A 16,477-nucleotide genomic window follows, 5' to 3' on the forward strand; every position below is an offset into this window, starting at 1 on the left:
CAGAACGGCAAGGGTTCAGGTCGTCACCAGGATTAATCCAAGGTGTTGCCTTTCTTACCAAGGCCTTGCTAGGATCATGGAATCGTACAGCAGGGAATTAGCCTTTTTGGTTCACCACATCTGGACTGACCTGTGGGTATTAATCCCACCTTCCATCACCCGGCCCTTAGCCCTCTGTACCTGAGTGATGCAAGCGCTCATCCAGACACTTCGCCAGTGTTGTCAGAGAGATGTGCGGGGCGAGGTTTTTACACAGAGAGTGGTGAAGGCCTGGAACAGGCTGCCAAGGGAGGTGGTGGGAGCAGATACGATCGCAATGTTTAAGAGGCATTTAGACAGACACACGAACAGGCAGGGAGTGGAGGGATACAGATCATGTGATTTGTTTAATTCAGCATCTTGTTTGGCACAGACATCGTGGGCCGAAGGGCCTGTTCTTGTGCTGTACAGTTCTATGTTCTAATATAATCCCCCCCAATATCAGCAGAACAATGTTACTGCAAAGGGCCAGGTAGATGACGTTCTGAATTGCATGCAGGAGACCCCCTTTGTGTACCTGACCCCTGGGGAAGTAGATGGTGCTGGGTCTGTTTCTGGGAAATGAGACGCGCCAACTGGGCCGTGAACGAGTGGGAGACCCCTGGGGAACAGCGCTCGTTGGATCAGAAGGTTCAGATGAATAATGAAGGGGGAGACCGGGGCTGGTCCAAGGTGGGACTTCTGCGGTGGAAGTGGGCTAACCTCAGTGGGATGTGAAGGGACATGTCAGGGGTGGCGGAACCAAATATTGGCAGGTCAACTGTAACAGATCAACCTGAAGAACACATTGTCCTGGGACACTTGCTCAGGCACAAAGGTCAGGGAACCAAAGGCAGACTCCTGAGATAATGAAGGGGAGAGAGGAAGAGAGGCAAGGGGGTGTGTGGGGGGTTGGGGGGTTGGGGGGGGTTTGGGTGAATGCAGAAGGAGAGGCGAGAGAGAGGCGAGAGAGAGAGAAAGAGAAGGAGTGTGATAGAGAGAGAAAACACAGAGAGGGGTGGAAGAGAGAGAGAAAGAGAGGGCAGAAAAAGAGAGAGGAGGAAGACAGAGAGAAAGGAGAAGGGCAGAGAGAGAGAGAGGGACAGAACAAGAGAGAGAGAGTGGAGAGAGAGAGAGGGCAGAGAGAGAGGGAGAGAACAAGAGAGAGGGAGGGGAGAGAGATAGAGGGAGAGAGGGAGAGAGGGCAGAGGGATAGAAAGGGAGACAGAGAGAGGGAAAGAGAAATAAAGTAGAAATAGAATGAAAAAAGAGAGGGGGCAGAGAAAGAGGGAAAGAATGGGTTGGAGAGAGAGTGGGAGGAGAGCGAGCGATGAATGCCTCATGTCAATAACTCCAGTGAGAAGCAGGCTGGCTGAGCACACTCGGGCGTGAACAAGAGAAAGTATGAGAAAACAGTGGCAGTTAACATGAGAGGCATTTGCTCCAAGAATGTGAACAGTGAGCAGGCGGGGAGAGAGGAGGAAGGGAAGATGATCTCCGTGCACAGGCAGAAACAGCGGGTGTGTGCTCTGCACTGACCTCTGCCAACGTTGCGTGTGCCCCAGGGGCAGGGAAGGAGTGGCAGTGATAGAACATAGAACACTACAGCACAGTACAGGCCCTTCGGCCCACAATGTCGTGCCGACATTTTATCCTGCTCTAAGATCTATTTAACCCTTCCCTCTCACATCGCCCCCCCCATTTCTCTATCGTTCATGTGTCTATCTAAGAGTCTCTTAAATGTCCCTAATGTATCTGCCCCCACAACCTCTGCCGGCAGTGCGTTCCACACACCCACCACTCTCTGTGTAAAAAAACTTCCCCCTGACTTCCCCCTTATACCTTCCCCCAATCACCTTGAAAATGATGTCCCCTCGTGTTAGCCGTTGTCGCCCTGTGGAGAAAGTGATGGATACTGGAAGGGCCAGTCATGGTACAGACGACAGCTAGAACAACAACCCTCCCTCAAACAACAGCTGGAACTGTGCCCTTCCCCACTGAATGCACGAACTTGGCTTGCCTCAGGCTCACAGAGAACAGAGAACAAGCCCTTCAACCCACGGTGTTGTGCCTAACCTTGCAAGAGGAACCTTGAGAAACTGAGGGATGAAGTCAGGAGCTGAAGTAATATCACGGGGGCACTCACTTTTTTTTGTGAATATACAGGTTTACTTGCTAAAAGCGCTACAAAATGACATACAGAGTCAAAAGCTACGGCAACCAAGACAAGGAAAAGAACCACACAGACACAGAACTACATCAGAGAGCGCTGACTAAACGACTGCAAAACGCATTACTTCAGGTCAGGATCTCGCTCACCGTCCATGCACTGAGAGGCCCACCGATGGTGGAATTCACCTACTCCAAGGACACCCGGGCACGGACGTAAGCTCGGAAGACAGGCAGGCAGGCGGACCGGCCGGAACCCTCGGCCGCCCGCCACCTGGACCCGTGGATGGCTGGCTTGGTCAGGTCCAGGAGGAGACCCACCAGGATGTCCCCCGATCGACCCGACCCCCACCCCCCCGCCGCACCGGGTGATCGTAGATCAACAGCGTCGGGCCGAAGTGCAGCCAGGACTTGAGCAGCAGCCCCTTCAGATAGGCGGAGATAGGCTGCAAGCTCTCGCACTCCACGTACATGTGGTACACTGTCTCCTCCTGGCCAGGGCCACTCCCACTGACTCTCCCTTCCACATTTACCCTATGTTACTTTCAATGGTCCTTCAGGAGGTGAACAAACCTGGCTTTGCACAGATTCTACCCTGAGTATATCCTTGCTTACATAGGGAGACAAGACCAGTGCACCGAACTCCAGATTTGATCTCACCAGGGCCATATATGGAGCTAGATGTCTTCGATCTGGTACTCAAGTCATCTTGCAATGAAGTCCAACATATTGTTTGCCTCCTCGATTACCTGGTACACTTGCTTGTTAATTTTGTACAGGTCTCTCTGAACACCAGTGTCTCTCAAACTCTTGCCATTAAACAAAACACTTTGCCCTTGTTTCACCCTTCCAAAGTGGGTGATCTCACGTTTCCACATCGCATTCCATCTGTCGGGTCCTTTCCCAGTCACACAGCCTCTCTGAGTCTCTGGGAAGCCTCCTTGCAGTCTGTTCCGAGCCCAAGCAGCTGCCAGGCTTTGTACCATCAACGAACATGTACATGTGACAAGTAAACCCTCCCCTCTGCAACCATTGCTGGCGACCATTGCTGTAGGCTGTGCTGCCGAGGTCCAGTGCACTGCTTCCCCACCTAAAACTCACTCAACCGCTCCCCGCATCTCCTGAGGCCTGAGGCAGTCCTTCGGGATGGAAGGTGACCCATGTCGGATCCAGTTATTTTCGAATCTGCAGGTTCTTTCAGGAGTCCAAGAATGAGTTGAAAACAATTTGGTGCTTCACAAAGTTTTATTGGAAAAATTTAAAACAAGGAAACAGTCACAGAGCACATGGCACTGGCCTTACTACTGGGAGATAAGCCGAGACAAGAGGAACTAAAAATGAGCTAGGGGGAGGGGAAGAGAGCAAGAGAGAGCTAGAGGCGAGAGAGTGAGATAAGTCAGAGCCTTCTTCCCACGGCGACAATAGCTAACACGAGGCGACATAATTTTAAGGTGATTGGGAGAAGGTATAAGGGGGATGTCAGAGGTAAGTTTTTTACACAGAGAGTGGTGGGTGCATGGAATGCACTGCTAGCAGAGGTTGTGGGGGCAGATATATTAGGGACATTTAAGAGACTCTTAGATAGACACATGAATGATAGAGAGATGGGGGACTATGTGGGAGGGAAGGATTCGATAGACCTTAGAGCAGGATAAAATGTCGGCACAACTTTGTGGGCTGTAGTGTTCTGTGTTCTATGTTCTATAAGCAAGAGAGAGGTAAAGGCAAGACAGTGAGTAACAAAAAAACGACACCTTTTATACCTGAGATAAGAGGTAGTTCTTAGCTAACAATAGTGCAATCAGAAAACCTGTTAGATACCTGTGGCCAAACCAACCAATGAGAAAACATGTATTCACCTGATGGACCAACCAATAAGCTAAGAAGTGGCCATTCCTTGTACAGCAGCTTGAGGTGTACAAGGAATGGCCACTTCTTAGTTTATTTAACACTATATGTGCTAAAAAACTACTTAGAACAGTCGAATCCAACAGCCGCTTCCTCCCGGGTTCTGTGGGACCTGAGGTCGCTGATGAGGCCAACTGTGGAACCGCAGTCTCTTCCAGGGAATGGGCAGGGGGTGGCTGACAGGGTGGGGTGTGTAGTCTGTGAGGTGGTGCCTTCCTGGTAGTTCTGTGTGCTCCTGATGAACAGACTCAAGGTTCTCAACACCATCCCGAAGACTCGCTTTCACTTCGAGCCGTCATGGGTCAGAGGTGCCTGCGCGTCGGTCGGGTGCGTTGCCTTTCGGCAAGGAGGCTTTCAATCCTTTCCTCTGGTGACCTCGTCCCACGCCAAAGCTCCAGTCCTGAGGGAGGGTCTCGACCCGAACCGTCCACCATCCCACCATTCCCCCCCCCCGCAGAAACCGCTCGATCCGCTGAGTTCCTCCAGCAGTTTGTTTTTTGATCCAGATTCCAGCACCTCCATCCAAACAGGACGTCGGGCGTCAGGCCTGTGGGTGAGGCGGCCGGCCCAAAAGTAATCAACCGACAGTAACAGGCGGCTCAGTACTGGGGACGCTGGTCTGGCAGAGTTGGTTCGGCTGTCCTCCCCCCCGTGGAGCGGACCGCAGAGACAGCTTTGACAGCATCCCCCGCCCAGTGTCCGGAAGCGCCTGCTGTCAGTCGCTCAGGTTTCAGAAGCACGTCAGGAGGACAGAGATCTCTGCTGCCCAGGAGACTGTTAGTTCGGTGTCGGATTTGGTCTATGTCCACCTCCCTCAGGCTGAAGGCGACGGTGAGTTGTAGCGTTGGTGGCTCCCAGGATATGGGACGAACTGTGTGTTCTGCAGTGGAGCCGAGGCGGTGGTAGCGATCTGGGCGAGCGCGCGCTCGAAGAGCGGAACAGGTCACAGAGAGCCAGCAGCGAGGGAGATCCTGACCCGCCTGCTCCCTCCCCCAATCATCCTCTCTCTTTCCCCTCCCTGACCATCTGTCTGTCACCCACACACGCTCACCCCTCCACCCCACTGGTTCCCCTCCCCAACTCATTCCATGCTCCACCTTCTATCAGATTCTATCTTCGGCCCTTTGTCAGCTCCCAGCTTCTGAGGTCGTCCCCACTCTCCCCCCTCCCTCAACTGCCTATCAATGCCCCTCCCCTCTCACCCGGATCCACCTATCACCTCCCAGCTCTTGCCCCACCCCCTCCCCTTCACCTGCCCCCCCCTCTCCCCCCCACCATTCTCTCTCTGTCTCCCCTCTTCCTTCCCAGTCCGGCTGAAGGGTCTCGACCCCAGATGTCGGTTGTCCACTTCCCTCCACGGATGCTGCCCGGCCCGCTGTGTTCCTGTGTCGCCTTTGGGCGTTCCACATTTGCAGGGCGGTGTTTGACACTGGTCGAGGACCTTTCGCTTCGAGGGTCCTGTGTGGAAGTCCCATTCTGCCATGTGTCTCAGGGAGTGAATCAGTGACGATTTGGAGCTCAGCCTCTAAACGTGCACATAAGAAGGTGCCCTTGTGTGAGTGGGAACTCTGCGGAGATTGGGAGGGAGGGGGTGTGGTCCCTGTAGGTGTAAGACGGAGACAGATTTCTCAATGCAGCCAAATCTGAGAAGCGTTCCCAACAGCTCCACCTGATTGGCTTTTGGAGGTTGAGAAAGACCACACGTGGTGGTCGGGGCCGCTCCCTGCATCTCCCTTGGAGCTGTCGAGCGGTGAAGGTCACCTCCACGGAGGGACACAGAGTCCACACTGCGCTCCGGTGGGGGGGGACAGCTCTTTGGGCCACTGCCATGTCCCTGGATCCAAGTCCTCCTGAGGCACAAAGTGGAGAGGCCCCCCTCCGCAGTTTCTCCTTCCTTGATGACAGCGCCCCCGACGTCTCCTGGCGCGGTCGGTCCTCCGGACCCGGGGAGGTGACGCCGCAGAGGCAGTTCTGGCTTGTGACGCAGAGGGAGACCAACTGATCCTTCGGGGCGACATCAATGTCATCGAGGCAACGCACCGCAAGGAGGGATCGGCAAGTCCTCGAGTCACAGGGTTGCACAGCACAGAAGCAGGCCCTTCGGCCCATCACGTCTATGCCGACCTTTTTGCCCATCTGCACCAATCCCACTTGCCCGCAATAGATCCGTATCCACCTGTGCCTTGCCTATTTGTGTCTGTCTCTTAAATGTAGCAACTGTACTTGGCGAGATCGACCAGAAGATCCAGGAGAAGGAAGTGGACTTCAACGTAGTCCCTGTTCTGTCGTAACCAAGACCCTGTTGTCGGGGCACAAGCACGAGGTGGTCATGGCAAAGTCGCCTGTCCAGGCACATGAGGTAACGTCACCATTTGGGAGAGGGAACACAGGGAGAGTGCATCACCTGCACCATGACTGGACCAATAACCTCTGGACTGACCTCTGTTATCTCCGTCTACCTGCCCGCCAAACACCAGCACCAACCAAGACACCACCGCAAGAAGGTCACTGAAGTTCACAGGGACCCCTGAAAGAAAGGTCCTCTCAGACAACTGCTCACTGATAAACCTGGAGGAGCTCACTGGTTTGGGCAGCTTCTGTGGCCCGTCACAATTTCAGGCTGAGAACTCTTCATCAGTCCAGAGGAAGGGTCTCGACCCGAAACGTCGACCGTCCATTTCCCTCCACAGATGCTGCCTGGCCCACTAAGTTCCTCCAGCAGACTGTGTGTTGCTCCAGATCTCTGGCATCTCTAGTCTCCTGTTTCTCACCGAAGACCTGTTGACTCTCCATGCGGCAGGGAGCTGTTGGTGTGTTGGCTGCCCTGAGGTTCACCATAGTTGGGTGCCTTTGAGGAGGCTAAGCCACCAGCACTGGTTTGATGAGATCGATCAGGGGCTAACTCGGCACAACCCTCAAGGGGAAAGGATCTGCTCCTGACGGCAGACAAACCCGTGAGCTGAAGAACACCTGGTGTCTGGAGGGAGTGCAGGAGACTGAGGAGCTGACACACGGCGATGACGTGCATGAGGTCCTTCAGGAGCACGAAGGCTGCCTACAGCCGAGACGTCAAAAGCCCCCTCCCCACCGCGAGCCAGGAATGGGGGACAGAGACGCAGCCAGTGCCCCTTCGAAAGGGCAACCTCGTCGGTCTCATGAAGGCCACTGGCTCAATTCCTGATCGGCCTCTCCGGACCGACCTCGTCGTGATGGCGACCAACAAGAATTGGGAAAGAGACCTTGCTGGACTGATACCCAAGGTCCCAGCAGCGGACAGTGAAGTTGTAAAGCTCCGCAGGGAGGAATTTCCGCGGCGAAGCCCGAAAATGGCACCTCGCTGCGGACGTAATCAGTCAGCGAGCAGCAGCCTTGTCAGCTCCCGCCCTGCTCGGCTGTAACCTTGACCTCTCCTGCTCTCAGTCACCGCCAACGGTTCCTGAGGCTGCCCGAGCTTCGCCGTCTTGGCAGGGCCGGTCACACACACTCCCTCACTGCCTTCCTGAACCACCAGCGCACCACCTCTCGGGCCAGGCGTTAACCCAGGATCGAGTCCGCCCCCACCCCAGCGAGGGGGGAGCGAGGGTCGGGAGTTGGGTTTGAACCCGTTCCCTGAGCCTTGGCCGTAACTGCCCCGACCTTGGGGGCTGTCGGCAAATGGAGGGAACGGGGTCCCGTCCTTGCCCGTCTTGTGGAGGGCACAGTGATGAAGACAGTTGGGTGGTTCCTGCTGTCAGTGGCCGGCTCCTGCTCTGCATGTCCTGATCATTGCGGTCCCTTCCACAGCCGAGGGCAGGGGTCCACGGGCTGGAGGTGGGCCCTGTTTACACAGGGGGTTCTGCGGAGATGCTCAGTGGGTGGGAGGGTGGCAGGGGGAGCTGTGTGCGAATCCCCTCCCCTCGGCTCCAGTGGGGAGAGAAGGAGTGTGACCTCCCCCTCAACCCTCGACCTCTCGGGCGAGAGCAGGTGGTGTTACGACCAGGTACGCGGGCAGATCGCGAGCTTACCTGCAGGGGCTGGGCTCCAGGGAACGGCCACTGCGCGCGTGTGTGGGGCCCGCCAGCTCACAGTTCGGCAGCACACAGCTCATTCCTGGGACTGCCTCTGGATTTAAGGCCAGCCTCAGAGGCAGGGAGGAGCCTGAGCAGGAGGGCGGGCCCGGCAAAGCTGCTGAGAGAGTGTGACTCAGCACAAGTTCACCGGGAGCCAGCCGTGTCAGGATACTGGTGGAGAACCAGAGGCAAAGGCGTGTCCCACAGACAGGCAGGAGAGCACCGCATACCTGCTTGTGCATGAACACTCCTGAACGTATTGTCCGCGTGGCTCTGGGAATGTAAAAAGTTTTGTGCTTTGTGTTTATTCTCTGGATATGTACTTTTTGTGATGAATAAAGTTTACTCTTGAAATTAAAAAAAACATGCTTGTGCACTGACACAAGTGTACTCTGACCCTCCACACTCTGACCCTCCACACTCTGACCCTCCATACTCTGACCCTTCACACTCTGACCCTCCACACTCTGACCCTCCATACTCTGACCCTTCACACTCTGACCCTCCACACTCTGACCCTCCACACTCTGAACCTTTAAACTCCGACCCTTCACACTCTGACCCTCCAAACTCTGGCCCTTTACACTCTGACACCTTACCCTCTGACTGTTCACATTCTGACCCTCCACACTCTGTGTCCCTTCACACTCTAACCCTTCACAATCAACCCTTCACATTCAGACCCTTCACACTGACCTTTAAGACGCTGACCTTTCATATTCCAAGCCCTGATGCTCTGATCCTCACACACTAACCCCTCACACTCTGACACAAATGCACTCCAACCCTTTGGGTGCTCACCTAAGCACTCACCGACCCTTCTCATCACAGATAAACCCTCACATTCAGGCTCATCACACTCACAGAGTGACCCCTCACCCCAGAGACTGACCCCTCACCCAGGGTCTGACCCTCACACTCAAACGCTGAGCCCTCACACCTATAGACTCAGCTCTCACGCTAACACTCACTGTCACACTCTGGCTCTGACCCCTGACACGTGCATGGGATGCACAGCAGAGACACTGACCATTCAGCTCGACCAGTCCATGCTGGTCCTCTCGAACTAGCGACCATCCTTCCTCACCTACACATCTTGTCGGGAGCCTCTATTCCCTCTTCTGCCTCCTCTTACATGTATCTCAATCCTTCACCACTCAGCCCCTGTAGGGGTGAGTTCCACATCCCCTCCCCTCTTTGGATAAAGATGCTTCCCTTGAATTCCCCAATGGGTGTACTGGTCACCCTCTTACACTCAGCCTCTGGCGAGGCTCTTCCCCAGAAGGGTATCGTCTCAGTCAAAGCAGCTCAGCATGCTCGAGTCCTCTAATCCTTGCCCTCATCTTCCATTTCTCAGGGGAAACCAGGCCTAGTCTGCTCATCTTTTCCCAATGCATAAGCACACACGTATCCGACAGAGAATCACACAAGCATGCAGCATAAAAATGGCCCTTTTGGCTCATCTCGCCAATACCAACCATGATTGGCGGTATAGTGTAGATTAGAGTCTACACTAATCCTTGTCTACACTCTCTCCAGTGTGTTTGTGTTCTTTCTCTAACCCACCGTTCCAAACTCCTCTGGGTGAGGTCCGACCAAGGTTTGGTACAGGTTCAGCAGAATGTATTTACCTTTCATTTCTACCTCTTTGGAAGTAAACTTGCTTTGCTTCTTGCAGGCCCTTGTTGCATGACTGGCGTATTAATAATTGGTTCCCGTTTCTTGAACCCACCCAGATCTGCAGCTCCCCGGTGATGGGACCTCCCAGCTCCTCCCACCAACTTCCCTTGCCAACTACTTGCCCTGCCTGTGTTTATTCAGCTCCTCATAGAACTGGATGCAGTTCCCTCCACGTTGGGCACGCCACCCACAAACCATGTGGTTGCCAATCCAATGTCCTGCGCTCGATGATCACAGTGCGACGTCAGCGAGACTCCACCACCAGACGCGCCTTCCCCTCCCCTTCCGGCGTTCCGAAGGGATCATTCCACCTGTGATTCTTTGCTCTGCTCTACTATCTCCACCAAAAGCTCCCTGAGTCATTGCACTTTCCCCTACAACCCGACCCTTCTTCCTCTTCCCAAACCGTCCTTGCAGATGAAGCAGTGAGATTCACTTACGCTACTTCCAATTTCTTGTTCTGCATTTGAGGGTCACAATCTGTTCCCTGCTCTGCATAGAAGTTCTGTTCTGTTTGCCGGGCTGACCTCGAGCTTCCTGTTGTTTGCAGCAGGTTTACTTCTCCTTTCCACTCTGAATGACCCTTCCGTGACCTCCTGCGTTGTTTTAATGAGGCGCAATGTGAGCAGCTTTCTGGACTCAGTACTGAAGTCAGGGGCCTCAGAGTACTCCCTTCCGCTGGTTGTATCAGAACTGGTCAGTTCTGCCGTCAGCTTGTCCATCTGTGACAGTAGCTCTGTTCTCTCTGCATAGATCTGCTGCGTAATTCTGGCAATCTCCTCCTGCACCTCGAGCATTCATCGGCCAGATGTCCCCAGGGGTTGCCCAGGTCATTAGGGTGGTAAAGAAGGCATATGGCATGCTGGCCTTTATTAGTCAAGGCACTGAGTTCAGGAGTCGGGAAGTTATGTTGCAGCTCTGGTTAGGCCACATCTGGATTATTGCATTCAGTTCTGGTCGCCCCATTACAGGAAGGATGTGGAGCCTTTGAAGAGGTTTACTGGGATGCTGCCTGGCTGTTGTAATAAGGAGAGGTTGGACAAACTAGGGTTGTTTTCTCTGGCGTGGTGGAGGCTGAGGGGAGAGCTGAGAGAAGTTTATAAAATTATGAGAGGCGCAGATAGGGTAGACAGCCGGTAACCAGAGTTGAAATATCTAATACTAGAGGGCATGCATTTAAGGTGAGGGGGGAACGTTCAAAGGAGATGTGTGGGGGCAAGCGTTTTTACACAGGGAGTGGTGGGTGCCTGGAATACGCTGCTAGGGGTGCTGGTGGAGGCGGATACGATAGAGGGGTTTAAGAGAGTCTATCTGAGAGGCCCTATCTAAGGCACATGATTATCAAAGTCAAGGTCAAAGTGGAGTTTATTGTCACATGTACAAGTACGTGTACACACAGGTGCAATGAAAAATACTTCCAGCAGCACCACAGGCACATAGCATCATGTCTCTGCTTCTAGAATATGCAGGGAATGGAGGGATATCGACCACGTGCAGGCAGAAGGGATCAATGTAATTCGGTATCATCAGTTTAATTAGTTCAGCACAACATGATGGGCTGAAGGGCCTGTTCCTGTGTCGTACTGTCAGTGGGGACGCTGCAATCCTTCAAGGGTGCTTTGAGCACATCCTTGACTCTTTTCCTCCCTCCGTTTGGTGATTTCTTCCCACGGCAGAGCTCCGGGAATCTGGCATTGGACGTGGACGCATTGCAGGCTGTGTGACGTGGCTGATTAACTGTGAATAGTGCCTCACTGCTGGGGAATGTTGGTCTGGGAGTGCTCACGGCTCTCGGTTCACTTAACCTGCCAGTGAATTTGGAGGATACGGTGGAGGGGACATTGGGCGTGGGTGGCTGTATTTCTCCAGTGCCTTGTTGGAATGATGGAGGCAATCCACGTGTTGGAGACAAACAGGACAGCAGGGATTACTGTGGGCCATGCATTTTGCACCAGGTTTTATCTCTGGTCTTTAAATACTGTTTCATCTATCAACTCAAGGACAGGCTCAAAGACAGCTTCTACCCCACTGTGATAAAACTATTGAACTAACACAATGAGATGGACTCTTGACCTCACAATCTACCTTGTTGAGACCTTGCACCTTATTGTCTGCCTGCAATGCACTTCCCTGTAGCTGTGACACTTCACTCTGTATTGTTATTGTTTTTACCTGCACTACCTCAATGCACTCTGTACTAACTCAATGTAACTGCACAGTGTGATAAATTGACCTGTACGATCGGTATGCAAGACAAGTTTTTCACTGTACCTTGGTACAAGTGACAATAATAAACCAATACCAATACCAATACCAACTGAAGGCTGTGCTGGCACACTGAAGGTAGTGCCCACTGTGTACAGTTCTGGTGTAGCACTGGAAAGGGTGCAGACAGGATTTATAAGGATCTAAATTATGCCTTCAAACATTCGAATCAGGAGTCGGAGCCCTGAGTCTGGTCCGCCAGCTGATCTGATCGTAATCTGAGATGCACATTCCTGCCTACCCACAGTGAATTTTCACTGCTTTGTTTAGCATGATTTTACCTCTCCCGGCCTCAGAGGTATTCAAAGCCTCTGCCTTAACCACCTTTTGCGAATTCCAAAGACTTTTGACACTCAGAGAGAAAAAAATTGCTGCATCACTGTCTTAAGCAGGTGACACTTTACTGATGGATGGTGACTCCTTGTTCTAGATCCTTCCACAAGAGGAAACCTTCTCCTCACGTCCACCCTGTCAAGACCCCACAGGACCTTAGTGTTTCAATCAGGTCCCCTCCCACTCTGTTGGACACAAGCCAAGTTTGTTCAATCTTTCCTCATAAGACAACACAGGCATTCCAGGTAAACCTTCCCAAACTGTCTTCAACACACCTACATTTTTTCTTCCATGTGGTTTCACCAATGATCTAAATAACTGAAACATAACCATATTTTGTATTCAAATTCCCCTCACAATAAACAATAACTGCTTGCTGCAAATGCATGTTAGTTGTTTGTGAATTCATCTGGCACGCAATGCTGTTCTCCGACCCAGGCCAATCACGACACAGGTGGTCAGATTTCCTGGGGCTGGGAGTGAAGGGTGCGACTTGAGCATGGATACAATCCAGTGATTTATCCCGGCTGAGATTGCTTTGTTCATTGCGAGTGTCCCTGGTTGCATCGCTGCCTGGTACGGACGCTCCAATGTGCAGGATCGCAAGAGGCTGCAGAGGGTTGCAGACTCAGCCAGCTCCATCACGGGCACAACCCTCCCCACCATCAAGGCCATCTCCAGGAGGCGGTGCCTCAAGAAGGCAGCATCCATTACAAAGGACCCTCACCACCCGGGACGTGCCCTCTTCTCGTTAATACCATCGGGGAGGAGGTACAGGGGCCTGAAGACCCACACTCAACGATTCAGGAACAGCTTCTTCCCCTCCGCCATCAGATTTCTGAACGGTCCATCAACCCGTGAGCACTACCTCGTTATTCCTTTGTTTTTGCACTATTTATTTATTTTGTAATTTGAAATAATTTTATGTCTTTGCACTGGACTGCTGCTGTAAAACAACAAATTTCATGTCAGATAAGACAGTGAGAATAAACCTGATTCTGATTCTGTTTCCTATTTTAAATGCACGTGTTTCACATCTCAATTCACCTTCTGTTGTCACGTCCACCTCTTCCATCCCCCTGGCCAATACTGAACCATCCCGTCCCCATCCCAAGCTTCCTTTCTTCACATGACCACGTTAAATCGTTTACTGATTTGTGCTGCTTGATAATTTTAGAACATAGAACATCGAGCACTACAGCACAGTACGGGCCCTTCGGCCTACGATGTTGTGCCGACATTTTACCCTGCTGGAAGATCTATCTCACCCTTCCCTCCCACATAGCCCCCTATTTTTCTATTTTGTTTCAATGTCCCTCCTTTACCCGATCCAACAGCGAACGGTCCCTTGTGGGGCTCTTTATATATTGGGTTAGGAAGGAGGCCTCACACTTTGTGGGGACTTCACTCCCTTATCCCCTTCATTGACCCCTCCTGTCCGATTAATACTGGGGTCGGTGACATTCCCCATGGCAATTATTTCACGTTTCCCGGTGACAAGAGCGATCCTGCAGACGTTGGAAGCTGGAGAAACAAAGAATCTGCGGGAGGAACTCAGCGGGTCGAGAGCAGCATCTGTGGGAGGGAAAGGAATTGTCGACGTTTCGGGTCGAAACCGTGTATCAAGACCCAGATGGAGTCTCCAATGCAGGGTTTTGACCTGACACGTTGACAGTTCCTCTCCCCCCCACAGGTGCTGCTCGATCCGCCGAGTTCCTCCCACAGATTGTGTGGCCGAACTCACTTGAAATTTGATTTCCTCCTGTATGGTTAACCATGTGTTTGTAACTTACAGCAATTTTATGTCTTTGCACTGTACTGCTGCCACAAAACAACACATTTTATGCCTTATAAGTCGGTGATAATAAACTTGATTCTGATATTTGCTCCCTTGCAGTCAAGGTCCTGCCTTACTTTATCCTTCTATTTCCTCTTTTCCTGTTCTGTTTGGATCACGGGTGAGTTGGGCCGAAGGGCCTGTTTCCATGCTGGATGACTCCTTATGATCACACTTGGTCTTCCTGGTTGATTGGAAACCCAGGACAGACAGGGCTGAGTCAAATATGCCAATAAAAGAATCACCCATCTGTCTGCTCGTGAACTTTCCCTCAGAGCAACAGAGTGTGCTCCACAGAGTATATCTTTCCTCAGATAGGGAGATCAGAACTGCACGCAGTAGCTGCGGCCTCACCAATACCCTGTACTGTTGCAGCAAACCAACCTTTTGCGATTCATGCACAAGCACTCCCGAGTCCTTCTGCACAACAGCATGCTGCAATCTTTCACCATTTAAATAATAATCTGACCTATTTTTCCTTCCAAGGTGGGTGAGCTCACATTTACCACCATTGTACTCCATCTGCCAGACCCTTGCCCACTCACTTAACCTGTCTACATCTCTCTGTAGACTCTCCGCATCCTCCACTCCATCTATTTCCTGGTTTATTGCCTGTGCCACTGAAATGTTATTATTTGGTGGCCTATAGACAACTCCCACCAGTTATTTAAGGGCAGGCACGGTAGTGTAGTGGTTAGCAGAACGCTATTACAGCGCCAGCGACCCGGGTTCAATTCCTGCCGCTGTCTGTAAGGAGTTTGTACGTTGTCCCCGTGTATCTGCGTGGGTTTCCTCCGGGTGCTCCGGTTTCCTCCCACATTCCAAAGACGTACGGGTTCGGAAGTTGTCGGCATGCTATGTTGGCGCCTGTAAGCGTGGCGACACTTGACGGATTTCACTGTGTGTTTCGATGCACGTGTGACTAATAAAGATATCTTGTCTTGTCTTGTGCAGACTGACAGAGTGGCTCAGGGAACAAGACAATGTGGGTTTGATCCCCTGGAAGAGTTTGAGGTTTATGCCCGGGGCAGGAGGGAACAGGATTCATGGTCCTGTACCCTTCCTTGTCACGTCACCTGGCAACTCTAAGGATAGCATTGACACCCCCTCGTGCTGCCTTCTCTAGCCCAGCAGCTGGCCAAACTCGGCAAGTGGACTCACTTACACAGGTAGCGTCTGATTGCTTGTCAGTGCAGAGGTGAACTCACAGAGCCACAGGCACGCAGCTGCCTTGAATAATGCCTTATCGTGGTGAATGTGGCAGGGATGGGCAGCCGATTGAGCAGAGCTTCTGCAGCAGCTGAGCTGGGATAAGGTGGGTGGGGAGCAGACTCTTTACCGATTGCACGCATCCGTAGCTTATCTCAAGGAGAAATGGCAGATGGAGTTTAACCCGGCCAAACGTGAAGTGCTGCACCTTGGGAGATCAGATGTGAAGAGACAGTGCACTGTTAGTGGCAGGACCCTTAACGGTGTTGATCGGCCGAGGGATCTTGGGGTCCAAGCTCATAGCTCCCTGAAAGTGGCTACACAGGTTGATAGGGCGTTAAAGAAGGCGTATGGCCTGCTTGCCTTCATTAGTCGAGGCACTGAGTTCAAGAGTCAGGAAGTTATGTTGCAGCTTTATAAAACCCTGGTTAGGCCGCATCTGGAGTATTGCATTCAGTTCTGGTCACCCCATTACAGGAAGGATATGGAGGCTTTGGAGAGGGTGCAGAAGAGGGTCACCAGGATGCTGCCTGGATTAGAGGGCATGAGCTATAAGAAGAGGCTGGACAAACTTGGGTTGTTTTCTCAGAAGTGGCGGAGGCTGAGGGGAGACCTGCTAGAAGTTTATAAGATTATGAGAGGCACAGAGAGCTGGTATCTTTTCCCCAGGGTTGAAATGTCTAATACCAGAGGGCGCTCATTTAAGTGGAGAGGGGGTAAGTTCAAAGGAGATGTGCAGGGCAAGTTTTTTACACAGAGAGTGGTGGGTGCCTGGAATGCACTGCCAGGGGTGGCGGTGGAGACAGATACGATGGAGGCGTTTAAGAGGCTCTTAGGTGGGCACATGACTGTGCAGGGAATGGAGGGAGGTTGTGTAGGCAGAAGGGGTCAGTTTAGTTGGGAATTTTATTATGAATTTAGTTAGTTCAGCACAACATTGTGGGCTGAAGGTCCTGTTCCTGTACTGGTCTGTGTGTTATGTTAAATGTGAGAATTTAAGAAATATGAG

The 16,477-nt window shown here is 52.3% G+C and overlaps 1 protein-coding gene across 3 annotated transcripts in view; it reads right to left on the reverse strand.

The window, feature by feature from the left end:
* Positions 1–10,657, reverse strand: part of LOC127577388 (oxidative stress-induced growth inhibitor 1-like) — a 28,619-nt gene extending 17,962 nt beyond the window's left edge. Inside the window, exon 1 of one of the 3 annotated variants that reach the window (XM_052028561.1) lies at positions 10,265–10,657. In XM_052028561.1, the coding sequence (XP_051884521.1) occupies positions 10,265–10,290 (26 nt within the window). In that variant the 5' untranslated portion in view covers positions 10,291–10,657. Of the gene's footprint in view, positions 1–8,099; positions 8,202–9,775; positions 9,889–10,264 lie in introns of those variants that run through there. The other 2 variants (XM_052028562.1, XM_052028560.1) reach the window with 2 other exon arrangements.
* Between the last annotated feature and the right edge of the window lie 5,820 nt (positions 10,658–16,477).

The sequence above is a fragment of the Pristis pectinata genome, chromosome 13 (assembly GCF_009764475.1).
Source record: "Pristis pectinata isolate sPriPec2 chromosome 13, sPriPec2.1.pri, whole genome shotgun sequence".
Lineage (NCBI taxonomy): Eukaryota > Metazoa > Chordata > Chondrichthyes > Rhinopristiformes > Pristidae > Pristis > Pristis pectinata.